Source organism: Eptatretus burgeri, chromosome 9, assembly GCF_056783735.1.
Source record: "Eptatretus burgeri isolate ZD-2024b chromosome 9, Ebu_testis_v1, whole genome shotgun sequence".
In the NCBI taxonomy this organism is placed as follows: Eukaryota; Metazoa; Chordata; class Myxini; order Myxiniformes; family Myxinidae; genus Eptatretus; species Eptatretus burgeri.
Genome location: NC_140969.1, coordinates 103,569,628 through 103,583,764, shown reverse-complemented (window position 1 = coordinate 103,583,764; position 14,137 = coordinate 103,569,628). Strand labels below are relative to the sequence as shown.

At 43.8% G+C, this 14,137-nt stretch overlaps 1 protein-coding gene across 2 annotated transcripts in view; it reads right to left on the bottom strand.

Annotated features, from left to right (window-relative positions):
* Positions 1-14,137, bottom strand: part of LOC147020803 (3'-5' RNA helicase YTHDC2-like) — a 97,142-nt gene that overhangs the window by 17,910 nt on the left and 65,095 nt on the right. For both annotated transcript variants that reach the window (XM_085896430.1, XM_085896431.1), the window contains exons 19-24: positions 9,509-9,628; positions 9,033-9,305; positions 8,807-8,933; positions 8,478-8,683; positions 1,861-2,053; positions 1,509-1,618 (exon numbers count right to left, since the gene is read on the bottom strand). In XM_085896430.1, the coding sequence (XP_085752556.1) occupies positions 1,509-1,618; positions 1,861-2,053; positions 8,478-8,683; positions 8,807-8,933; positions 9,033-9,305; positions 9,509-9,628 (1,029 nt within the window). The remainder of the gene's footprint in view (positions 1-1,508; positions 1,619-1,860; positions 2,054-8,477; positions 8,684-8,806; positions 8,934-9,032; positions 9,306-9,508; positions 9,629-14,137) is intronic.

The window sequence follows — 14,137 nt, the reverse complement described above, 5'->3', positions numbered from 1 at the left end:
GATGGTATCACTACACCTCACAGCACTCTCAGTACCAGAGTAGAGTTCAGATATCAGGTTGATCAATTTTGGAGACACCCCACGAAGACCAAGAATCCTCCAGAGGGCATCTCGATTCACTGAATGGAAAGCTTTACAGCGATCAACATCGGCTGCAAGCAGCCCCTGCCGAAACGCTCGCCTGCGTTCGGTGAGGACCCGACGAGCAAGGATACGGTCAATCGTCGACCTCTTTGGTCTAAAGCCTGACTGCTCTGGGTGCTGGTGCTCAAGCAGATGGTGGTGAACCCTATCAAGGATTATCTGAGCAAAGACCTTGCCCGGCACTGAGAGCAGCCTCACCCCTCGGTAGTTGTTGCAGTCTTGGCAATCACCCTTCCCTTTCCAGAGAGGGACAACAAGGCCCTTCTTTCAGTCAGTTTGGATGATGCCTGTGTTCCAGGCAGAGCACAGAACTGCATGCAACGACATGAGTGCAGCATTTCCACCAGCCTTGATAAGTTCAGCATGGATGCCACATGTCCCTGGAGCTTGACCCGATTTCAACCGGTTCACCGCAGCCTGTGTTTCCACAAACGAAGGTGGACCACAGTTGACTGGAGGGTCAGCAACAGGGAATGTACCACCCCTGACATCCAACTCGGATGGCATATTGGATGCTGCTGTCTTGTCTGTACCTGTTTGTGGTGAGAATGTTGAGGTCACCGAGAGATTCCCTTACTTTGGCAGTGATATTCACGTCTCCGCAGGTTGTGAGCCAGAGGTCAATAGACGTCTGTCGGGACCTATGCATGAGGACGAAAGTATGATTATTCAAGTCCTTGGTGCTTCCAGTCTTGCTCCACGAGACTTGGACTCTAACCAAGGACCTGTGATGAAGACTTAACTCCCTCGGTACCAAGTCTCTTCGGAGAATCCATCAGAATCCATTGCTGAGAGAGACTCAAACGAGATTTGTTACCGATATAGTCCGTGAGCATCAGTTGCGGCTGAATTGACATGTGGCTCGATTTCCTGAAGCAGATTCGTTCAGTGAGGGAGCCTCATGAGTGAAGGAGGCCAATGGGATGACCAGATGCCTTATGGCTGCAGCAGATTGATCAGCATCTCAAGGAGATGGGGATAGGCCAGGCATCTGCCTGGGGGATGGCCAGGAGGAGGCCCCTGGACTACTGGCAGAAAGTGGACACAGCAACATGCTGCTCCGGCGCATGCTCCCATACCTAACCTAACCTAATCACGTGACCAGATTCTGCACATGAACAAAATTTCAATATTTTATGGCGTCATTGACTGTTGCTCCTGATCCAGGTGAACTTCAGGACCCGCGGTCCTATTTTCCAATTTACTTCAAAAAGGCGTTAAAGTTGAAGAAATCCCAGGATGGAGCTGAAAATTAACCAAGGGGCAATACTGTGTGCATTTGTTTTGTTTTCTTTACACAAAATCATAACAACAAAGCAATATAAAAAACAATAAAAATAAAAACTTCTTGATTTGAGCTATACCTTAGATTCCATGTGCAATTGCAGCCAATCAGTGAGATGGAGGATTGCTTCATCTTTTGGCATGGCCTCATCCTCCCCACTGTCACTGCTTTCATCAAGAACTATACTGCCTGTGGTTGAAAACATTACAAGCTTCCTTACAGTGATCCATATATATGGATGGATGGACAGACATAAGAGCCACTCAACCAATCAACAATCTTCAAGATAATAACCAACTGTTCTGACTGTTTAAATCGCACGTGATGTCCGTCTAACAGATGTGGTTTGAGAGGGCACGATGAGCTTGAGGGGGTGGTTGGTACACAGGAAACTAATACAATCGACACGAAAGCAAGAGAATAATGCTTACATGGGACGGACTGCAGTCCGTTCATTGTATTTCGAGGCAGGCGAGCAGGCCCAGCGAACAGCGCAATTGTAATGGGGGAAACGGCAGAGCAGCAGCGCACGCATGCTTGGCAATGTTGATGCGACATCTCGTCAAACACGATCCAATCCGTGGGAAGTGCTGCCACTGCTTCCTGGTTTTTTCCTGCAGTAACCTGTCAGAGAGACTTAATTCGAGGCTGTGTGCATATATAAAGCATACCAAAAGACACTTCCAGGTCAAAAGCATCTGCATATTCCACGAATGCTTTTGATAATCAAATGCCAAAGGATTAAATGATCAAGAAATTACTGATTAATCGATGTTGACTCAGGAAATAAGATCAAAAGGAAATTGCGTTTTTTGACACTTGTCGATCAATGAAATCCTTGAAAGCTAAATTGATATGAAATCCTTTAAGGCGAATCCGACTGAAGCTTGATGTCGGTGCATTCCAAAAAGTCTGCAACAAGTGCGCGTCTACTCTCAGGAGAGCCAAAAGACATCTGTCCAACCCCAAAAATGAACTTTCAAGTGTGTCGCCCTCCTCTAAAACCTGGGGGCACCATCTTTCTCTGGAATCTGCTCCCCCTCCATCCCTTCCCTCTCTTCAAATGGCACCACAGCTGACTCCGCTCGTGAGAAGGCTGAATGCCTCAATTCTGTGTTTGCTTACAAACCATGTGTCCCCAACCCCTCATTCTTGGTATCGATCCTTCCCTGTTCCTGAAGTCTGTCTTTTTCACTTGAGAATGTGGAGAAGGTCCTTTCAACCTTAGGCTCCGACTCTGCTACTGGACCGGAAGGCATCAGCTCACCTGTCCTAAAAACCTGCTCTGCTGCACTTGCACATCTTCTCTCTCTGCACTTTTCACCCTGTCATTTGCCCTCGGTCACCTTCCATCTCTTTGGAAATCTGCCAACATCACTGCATTATCTAAAAAGGTGAAAAAAACTGATTCCTTTAATTACAGATCTATCAGCTTACTTCCAATCATCAGCAAGGCCATGGAATCCTTCATCGCTGTTGATAAGAAATGCTTCCTTTTCTCCAACAACCTCATCTCATATCACCAATTTGGTTTCAGACCAGGTAACTCCACCTTGAACATGCTGCTTCCACTCACCCAACAATGGTTGGAGGCCCTCAATGTCAGACATGAGATTAGGAACGTCCCTCATGCTTTTGCTGCAGTCGAGCTTCCTACGTTACTCCCAAAACTCTGTAACTATGGCATTCAAGGCCAACTCCACACATGGCTTACTGACTTCCTCCACTCTCGTAGCCAATGTGTGGCTCTCAACAGAATAATTTCCTCTCACTGTCAAGGCTGGAGTGCCACAAGGCAGTGTTCTGGGTAACTATCCTATTCCTGATCTTCACCAATGATCTCTCTGACTCTCTGGAAAATCCTCTTTATCTCTTTGCTGATTACTCCACCCTCTACCGTGACATCTCTCACCCTTCAGACAGGCAGGCTGCAGCCTCTACACAAGCTGGAAAAATAATCACAAGATGGTCAAACACGTGGAATACTTCTTTCAATTCTGACAAATCTCACTCTCTCTCTCTCTCTCTCATAAAGGACCGTCTGGCAAACCATCTCATCTACTTTCTTAGCAATCCTCTTGAGGAAGTACAGTCATCCTGGGTCACTCCTGGTTCTCACCCTCAGCCATAATAATTCTTGGGCAAACCACATTTCAAAGTTGACCTCCAATGCCAGTCGCCAACTGGGCATCCTCCGTCGTACAAAGTACTTTCTTGGCACAGCTGAAATATCCACCGACAAAGCCTTCATGCACAGCTTGATGGAGTACTGCTCTCCCCTCTGAGCCGGGGACGCTGCCTCACACATTGCTCAGCTTGACGCCGTGGAAACCAAGGCCTTCAAAATCATTGGAATTTATTGCGCTGAAGCTGAAGCTTAAGCTTAGTTGATGAGCATATCACTTTCCCATCGTAGATAGGTCGGTGATCTCTCCATCTTCTAACACACCTCCTTTCTGGTCTTGCACCCTCTGTTCTTTCCATGCTTTGTTCCTCACCCCCCCTCCCCCCAGGTTTCTGTAGGGTGCGTATGATCCAACATCCCTTCCGGTGAAACTCTAAAAATCCAAGCTCACTGCTCACCTCCACACTCATCAGTCTTACTCTATCTTGTCCTTCAATTCTGCTGCTGGCATTCCCCCCTCTCTCTCCTGATACTTTTGTACCGTCGCGTCCTGATCCATTGTCCATGCTCTTCCACAAGCCTGGACTCTACTCGTACAGAAAAAAAAATAATCATTTTTTGCTTTCTTGTGTACAGAGTCCGGCAATATATCGATATACCGGTATTGGAATTCTGAATATACCAGTATACAGGACAAAAAAAAACGATATGAAAAAACCCAGAAACCGGTACATCACCAACAAATTGAAGAAAGGTGTTTACAATCTTTAAATACCGTACATGATCTTAAAAGCTATGATGCACTTGGCATCTCGGTTAAACATGGAGCAGAAACAGTGAAACGTATGACGTCAAGATGTAAGCACAGTACGTTTTAACTTTTAACACTCAGAATCCAAGCACCCATCCAAGCAATTGTGTTTATCTTTGCCCTCGTGGCTGGTTTTAAAGCAAATGCCAATTGGTTATTATTTTATATGAATCGGGTGTGCTTTAGAAATCCTATGCCAAGTCAGTGATCTGCAATACCGGTATGGAAGCGATACCGGAATGGAAGCGATACCGGTCTGAAAGCTATCTCGGTCTGAAAGCGATACCGGTCTGAAAACGATACGGTATGAAAGCGATACAGGTTTGAAAGCGATACGGTATGAAAGCGATACGGTATGAAAGCGATCTCGGTATGAAAGCGATACCGGTCTGAAAGCGATATGGTATGAAAGCGATCTCGGTATGAAAGCGATACCGATCTCAAAGCTATCTCGGTATGAAAGCGATACCGGTCTGAAAACGATACCAGTCTGAAGTGAAATCGGTCTGAAAGCGATACCGGTCTGAAAGCGATACCGGTCTGAAAGCTTTACCGGTCTGAAAGCGATACCGGTCTGGAAGCGATCTTCAATGTGCATGTAAAATAGACTTCCAGTTCCCGCCCGTTGTTTAATGGGATGGATGGGAGGGAAATAGTGTTAAGTTTGGAGTATTTCATTCCCCGAGTAATATCCCCAATCCCCCAAGTCTCGACTCTCCACCTTTTGTCTTTCAGACGAACAATCCATCTTTCAACCCTTCTTTAAAACCAGCTACCCATCCATTGCCAGTCCCTCGCCCTTTAACATCCAAAAAGTGTCTCACGAACTCCTCAATCCTCTCAATCCTGCCGTTTTGCCTTTTTCAAACCCCAAAATTCCCATGGCAAACTTCCCTCACCCGAATCCACACATTCATTTCTCCATCTCAAACCCCTCTCGTCGTCCTTCCACCTCCCAACCCCCACTTCACACCATCCCCTTCAAACCCCCCTGTCCACTCCACATCCGAAACAATCACCCCCCCCCATAACCACCACCACGTCACGAATAGTAATTACCCCATTAACTCAGTTTCCTCAGTACAATGACTCAAATTAACTACTCCATTAACTCATTACTAGGAGGCTAGAATATACAATTGATCCCTCAGCGTGTGCAAATCATCGTGCAATTAAATTATTTTCTGGAAAACTCCCCAATAAACCCGATCATTGGTGCTACGATTGTCGTCATCATGTGAGAGAAACAGCTGCTCCCTGCTCGCAAGGTGGAATTCTAAAGCAACTGATTTATATACCAATGTAATGAATAAAAAAAATTGGTATAACAAAAATAATGGGTAAATGTACCAAATTGTGATTCCAACAATTAACAAGTTGAAGAAAGGTGTTTACAATGTTTAAATACCGTTCAAGGAGTACGTAATTTAACGAGAAGGGCACTCGGTAGAGCGCATACGTCCGCCACGTAATGACTGATCCTCGAGAACATATCGGGCTCAATCAATACATTTTTGAAATATCATGCTATACAGTACTATATCGTTTTTGGCCCTTTCTCTCAATGGTGAAGAATCACTTTGAAAATTATCATTTCCAGATCCAGATTCGGATCTTCACTAAAACTGAATCCATTTTACCTTGGCACACACCCAACTTGTCCACCAAGTTTCATCCGAATCCGTCCACCACTGAGAGATCGGGCCAAAAACGATACATAGCACGATATCTCAAGAAGTTGTGAAGAATCACTTTAAAAATTCTTGCAGCTGGATCTTCACCAAAATCTAATCAGTTCGTCCTCATCCCACACCAAACCTGTCCACAAAATTTCATCTGGATCTGTCCACAACTTTTTGAGATAGCCTGCACACAAATAGAAAGACAAACAAACAAAGAAAGACAGACAGAAAGGGGTGAAAACATAAGCTCCTTCACCTTCGGTGGCAGAGGTAAATATAAGGCTATTTAAAATGCAAATGGATACACATTCATAAAGCAGATAAATGTAATAAACATGTTGTATTTGAATCAGACATTTCCCATTAAAGAGTTACAAGAATGTATGCTAAAAGCTTTACTTCTCAAAAGCTAATAATCAATCAAGCTTAATTGGGCTACATTTTTCTTTTATCATCATACTTAAAACCATTAGGCTAATTTTGGAGAAATTTGTCTCCACACCACCATTATTGGATTTTTTATATCATGTCTTTAAGAACTGAGACAGCATTGTAAATGGAACTAGAGTGAAGTCGATGGTATGTCAATGCAAATCCCCATGCTTCCCACCGAAAGCAAAGTTGAAAGATGGCAAAAAGTTACACCAGAAATGGTGGAACTTTTTCAAATGTTGAGTTAAAAAAAACCCCCAAAAAACCTTCTATTTCGACCACTATAACCCAAAGTCCCCCACTCATGGAGCATGAACCGACAATCAAATCCAAAAAATCGTTACATAATTAATGAGTCCCCCAATGTTGATTACGTGTACAAAGTTTCATTTAAAAAAAAAAGACTTGTTCAACTCGAACGGCACTCTTCGATGTCGCAATGTCGAGATATGCCTCCACCCATGTTGTTACATCATTATACATACTTGTACTAAATTTGATTTAAATCCCGACGGCTGTTCTCAAATACCACATTTTTACCTGACATGACCTTTGACCTCTTGACCCCATAATCTAATCAGTTTATGCAGACATCATTATACATATTTGTCCCAAGTTTGACTCGGATCCCTTCAGCAGTTCTCAAGTATCGTGGTAACGCAAACCTATCACAGACTCTAACCTTTGATGCCGCCGTCTAATCAGTTCATGTTTGTAACAGATTGTGTACTTATACCAAATTTGTTCAAAATCCATTCACTGGTTCACAATTTTTACCGAACATGACGTCTGACCTTTGATCTAATGACCTCAAAATCGAATCAGATCATCTTTGTGTCACAATATATACTGCTACCAGTTTTGAACAAAATCCGATCAACGGTTCCTTAGATATCACAATAACGAGATTTAGCACGGACGGACAGACAACCTGAAAACATAACGCCTCCGGTCACTTTCAGTGGTGGAGGCATAAAAATTTGCCCGGAATTGCAGGTCTTGGTGTTTGACCTTTTCACCCCACCCCCTAGGGCAGGGCCAAAAGTAATACTGCTCTCGCACCTTCTTGCCACGTGGTAAACTACCAAGTTTGGTGAATTTCTGCACAATTATTTAGAAGAAGTAAGCGTGACGGACAGATGGATGGACGGACAGACAGACAGACAGACAGACAAACAGAGACCCAGATGGAGCCAATTACAACATTCCCCCAGTTTTCTTTCAAAAAGTGTGGCGATAAAAATTACGTAAACTAGAGAGTTCATAGAACACCTTACCCTCTGCAGTCTTGTGAAACAAGGACATGTGCGGGGTCTGCGAGCGGAAAATTTGATTGGTTGAGAATGTGTAAAATGCCATAATATTTTGTCCTATATTGCTAAACGGAAGGGTTTTGAAAGTGCGTGAAGGCAATTTGTGTTCTATACTGTTCAAGGTATGTAATTCAATTGAAACAAAATCGATTTCAACAGTCGTAGAAAAAAATTTCCGGAAGCTGCCCACCATTGATGCGTCTTTTAAACCACCTTCGTGAGCACGTTACATCTTCATGCCTGTTGTCTATCTCCTTTATGACGTCCTTCAAAACTAATTTCCTCTTTGGAATGATTTTCAATTTTGTTTGGTTGTCAGACAGGCAGATGGAGAATTTTTTTTTTATCTCACTCCTTCCTCTCTGCACATTCACATTCGGGACAACTTCAGAGCCAGATTACTGCTAAACTTCAGGTTTGTTTTCCAATTCACGCTCAAAATATATCGTTCAATATAAATCAAGTTGGTCCTCGATCATAAACTGACGTTTTTTAGACAGACAAAGTGAACCAATTGCTTAATCCCGAATCCTGCTTTTCGCTTCGCGTGTACGGGGGTAAATATTAATGAGGCTTTGGAATGTGGAAAGCTGAATGCGTCAAATGGCTTCTTTGTATATGCAGCCTCAGGTATCGATATGACCATTGCTGCAGTTCTTTCACAACAAATAAGTCATACCCTCACCTTGGTAGTCTGAGGCAGGAAGAGAACAGATCCTTGATGAAAGCGTAGACCTTGTTTCCAGGAACTGTTCAACGTTCTGGCTTGACGGTTCACATGTGCCACGTTGGGGTACAGGCCAGCCACCAAAGCGGCTTTCACTACTGCCCAGTTCTCAGAGTTGACGTTTAAATCTTTGATGTCTCCACCACCACGCGCACGCACAAAGCCTACAAATGCGTGCAAGTGTCCCATTCAGAATAAAAGTAAATACATACATAAAGGGAATTAAAATGCGATTCAATCAATTTGAAGAAAATGGTCGGAGATGTTCTAAACTCGAAAGGGCTGACCAGAAGCTCTAAGCTGCCCAAGTAGTTGAGTTCTCATCCCAACGATCATTTCCATGGTGCCTTGAGATAAGTAATTGTGTTCGCAAAAAGCTCGCTCACATCCATCTGCGTTGGCCTTTTGCCAGGCCTGCAACAAAAAATGTGGTAAAAGTTGGTGGGAAAGTAAAGGCTTCAACTGCAAAACATATGGGGTCATTAGATTACCAGTTCACCCCCACCCTTAAACCTGGAATGCACGCAGCAAGACCATATGGTCACTGCAGGTGCTGGCTGCAAAGTTGTGGCGACAGGCCCAGGCAGTATGCCGTTGGGAACTCTGGGAAGGCATCAAAAAAGGCTCACGATGTGCCATCGAGCATGCTATTGTCAGTACAGGGTCCAGGCACTTGAGCACCACGCTATATAGCACCATCTTTCCAAAACGAGGCTCAATCGGGAGGTCAGAGAGGTGGTGTCCAAGCACAGTAAGATCTTGAAACTCATCCATGGCATCCATTGCCTGAATAGACCATTCAAAAAGGGGGAAACTAAAGTGAACAGTGGTTTAACTCTTTTAGTGTTCTACAAATGCAAGCATCGCCTTCTCAGTAATATGGCAATTAATGACAAGACAATAAACTTCTGACTGATGAAAAAAATTGTCCTCATGGATTGCTAAGGAAGCCAGAGAAAATACTGTTGGAGATATGCAGGGGTTCTGACCTTGAGTAGAGTTAGGGCATTCTTGATCAACAGCAAAGATGGTGGTTCTGGGGCTTTAGTCAAAAACTGTTCCACAGTCACATTCTTTGGAGCCAGCAGCTTCGTGTAAAGGCTGAGTTCCTGCGAGCACATCAAATATGAAAGGTAATTCAATGCAGAAAATAAACTAAACCCTGGGCTACCATCCCTGAAGCTATCAACAAAGCAAAGCTAGATCTTTCTCGGTTTGAGTCAGACATGTGACGTGTTCAAACAGTCCGTTCACATTTTATACGAGCCCAGGTGTTTGTACCGAATCCAAGAACAGCAAGGCAAAACAATGGCATCCATGAGGGTGACATAAACAGAGATCTGATGACACTTCACAACAACTCACAATCAATCCAGTATCTCAATAATTTGGGATCCTGACCGAATATGTTGGGATGGATGGGACACCACTTCGTTTACTTTCCAGGTCTCAATTTTATTTTAGTTTGATATCTGTAGATTAAGAACCAAGAGGTCTGCTCAGCCAACTGTCTTGCAAAACTACTAGAATAAAAGTATGAAGGTCGGTACCCTATCGTAAAATAGGTGAGATTTTCGGCATTGCTTCTTTCCCAAATAATATCTATTACCATACGACAGAATAGGTAAAGATAACGAGCTGTTGTGAAACATTTGTAACAACCCGTATTCTGAATACGGTCTTTCCGTTCATGACCTAATATATGACCTCTGATAACCACGAAGTCAAAATGGGGTTCTTTTATTCGAAATATTACAAAAATATTTTGTAATTGGGACTGACGGGCCATGTGAGGGACTGACGGGGTGAAAATGAGGGAGTAGGGGGAAGGGGCCATGGCCCTCCTTCCTGAAGTGGTACGGTCATGGGTAGCACAATTTCAGTTAACGCATGGTCCTTCTGTTTCATGAAGAGTTTGGTCAGTATCTCGCCGTCGATTTCTGAGAGAAAGATTTCTGAATGAAACACCAATATTTGAGGAAAACCCACCCTTTTACTCCCTTTAAATGAGTGGATTCGGATAGGGAGCATAACCCCGTGAGACCTTGATGTCCTGATGCATCGTACCAAAGTTGGCCCATATCGGTCAGGGAGCTTGCAAGATGTTTTAGTCAAATGTTAAAGCATACATGTACGGATGGACACCGGGACCCACTCTATTCGCTCATTTTGAAGAAATAACCTCAAAATTGTTCATGAAAAAAAATATTACTCACCTTTTGCATGTGAAAATGAGGAACAGGAAATTTGGAGAAAATTGTCACAGGGGTTTGGAAATGTATAAGGAACAAACAAGCAAACTCGCTCTTACATCTCGGTGATGAAATAACTTCCTTCTCGCTCGCTCTTAAATATAGATGATGAAATAAAAACCCCTTCGACAGAATAATAGAGTTAAAAATGAATAAGATAGAACAAACATTGTAAATATATGTGGAAAAATTACAGGCCCAGACCAGGAATTGAACCCAGGTCCTCTGACAAACTGTATCAGTGCTCTGCCAGCTGAGCTGTCTGGGTGACCCACTGGCTGAGTAACGCAATTCCTCCACATATAGGAATGCCACTCTCTTTCCCCGCTGCTTCCGGGGCACTCGTTGCCAACCATAGGAGCAGCGAGGGCCTGCTCACGAGAGGGTCTTCCCCCCGAGGTGGAACAATTCCATGTCCACCATTAATCACCACAAGGGGTGTAGTAACATGATTATAAATGAAAATGATAGAACAAACATAAAACATATGTGGAAAAATTGTTTTTTTCACATATATTTATCAACTCCCGGTCTGGGCCTATAATTTTTCTACATATATTTATAATAATATAGTTACAAAAATGACTGTTTATTCCTTAATGGTTCTCCATACCTCAAAAGCAGATTGCCCCCATGTTAACCTGGCATTATCTTGAGCAACCCGCTCTCTCCTCACATATTCAAAATCAGGTCAGGTCAGGTATGGGAGCATGCGCTGGAGCAGCGCGTCGCTGCGTCTACTTTCCGCAGGTACATCAGGGGATTCCATCTGGCCATACCCCAGGCAGATGCCTGGCCCATCCCCATCTCCTTGAGATGCCCATCAACCTGCTACAACCACGAGGCACGTGGTCGGCCCAATGGCCTCCACTCACAAGGCTCCCTCGATCAGAGAATCTGGTGAGCAGGATCAGCATCAGGAAAACGAGCTACACGTCCATACAGCTACAGCTGACGCTCACGGACTATGCAAATAGCAAATCTCAGTTGAGTCTATCTCAGCAACCGCTCATTGGACACAAAGTCCAACCAGCGATAGCCAAGGATTCTCCAAAGAGACCTGGTACCAAAGGAATTAAGTCTCCGTCTCAGATCCCTGGTCAGAGTCCAAGTCTCACATCTATAGAGCAAGACTGGAAACACCAAGGACCTGAAGACTCGGACTTTCGTCCTTCTGCACAAGTACCGGCAGTGCCGCATCCCATGATCCAATGAATCCATGACTCCCCAGGTACAATCCAGACGTCTATTGACCTCTGGCTCACAGCCAGCAGAGACATGAATATCACTGCCAAGGTAAGTAAATCTCTCCGTGACCTCAACATCCTCACCACAAACAGGTACAGACAAGATAGCAGCATCCAAGATGTCATTGAAAGCCTGGATCTCCGTTTTGACCCAGGAAACCCGTAATCCCAGCAGCTCCGACTCGTCATTCAGCACCTCTAGGCCCCCAAAAGGATATCTCGAGTCTCCGGAAAGATGACTGCATAGTCTGCGAAATCAAGGTCAGAGATCTTGACATTTCCAAACATCCTCCCCAGAATCCAGTCCATACAAGTGCTGAAAAGTGTGGGGGCCAGCACACACCCCTGACAAACTCCAGTAACAACTGGAAATAAGTCAGATATGGTATCACCACAACTCACAGCACTCTCAGTGCCACAGTCTAGTTCAGACATCACATTGATCAGTTTTGGTTGAACCCGACGAAGACTAAGAATCCTCCAGAGGGCATCTCGGTTCATTGAATCCCCCATACTAAAATCCCATTGTTGTACTCTGCTATCTCAAATTTGAATTCTTCACAAAAGCTTTGCTCACATAAGGTTTGGGTCACTAATCCTCAAATGCTCCTCTACTTTTACCTCCAACAAACAGGGATCATTACCCCAAAACAGCTTAAACACTACCTTCCCACTTGTAGGCTTTATCTACAAACTCACTTTAATAGTATTCTCTTACAAACTATGGAGGAGATGGCTATTTACACACACCACCACCCCCCCCCCCCCAATCCCCTTCACCACACACTCTCTGCACACAACACTGCCTGCACAACCCCATCCATCATATTTATTTGTGCAATGACAACATTAAACAGTTCTTACAATGCAAAAAGTCTTCACCTAAGCCCCTGCTTCCCCAATGCAAATTTTGCTTGGTTCATTCTTGCCTTGCTGACAACCATCTTTTTATCTTTATCTTGCTCGTCCTTGTGTACACTGCGCGCAAGTTAACATACCGAGCCTCAACCCCGATCCTCCAAAAAAGGACTTCCACAACGACTCATGAACTGTTAATTAAACTGAAAAAACAGCAACAATCCAACAACCCCACATCAACATTTATATAAATTCACAACCAAACAACATAGCCTACAAGTAGAAAGACACTCGGTAGAGCGCATACTTCCAACAGGCTGTAAACCGTTTACAGTTTGTACCCCATTGATAGGCCAGATCTACATCCGGACCTTCACCAAAATCGAATCGGCTTGTTCTGGTCAACTAACCAACTCATCCACCTCGTTTTGTCACAATCCATCCATAAAAGTTTTGAAATATCATGTTATGTGTCATTTTTTAGTCCTACCTCTCAATTGTGAAGAATCACTGAAGAAATTTTTTTAATTCTCATATTTGGATCTGAAACCAGATCTTCACCAAAATCGAATCAATTTGTCCTTGTCACACACCCAACTCATCCTTCAAGTTTCGTCTGAATCTGTCCATAACTTTTTTTTAGATATCACGCGATATATCATTTCTGGCCCGATCTCTCAATGGTGTTGAATCACTTTAAAAATAGCGGCAATGCCCCTGGGTACTCACCTTGTAGTGGCTGGATAACAAACGAGGGAAACACTGGTAGCCGTGAATGACCCACAAAATATGTAATGGAGAAGAAAGTAAATACCTATTTTGGGGACCATCCCCAGTACACCCCTTTAAAGTCTGATTTTTTATTTTTTAATGCCGTGAACAAACTTTGGTACGTACCGGGTGATGAAGGTTGTGGTGAAGTTTCACCGAAATAGTGTGTTGTAGTTTCAGAGAAGAAGTTGCAAGTGTTTACAAACAGACAGACGGACGACGCGCCATCCCATAACCTCCCGGATAACCTCCCTCCTAGGTTCCAGGTGAGCTAAAACTTAGAGTATCCGGATCTGGAGAATCTATCCATAACTTTTTAAGATTTCTTAGTCACAGACAGACAAGACAGGCAGACAAACAGAGGTGAAAACATAACCTCCGTCCACCTACGGCGGCGCAGGTAATAACTAGTCTAGTGGTTCGTAAGGTACAGGGGCTAAAAACATAAAAAAGTGAACCCTTACTGAAACTTATTTACCATTGTTCAACC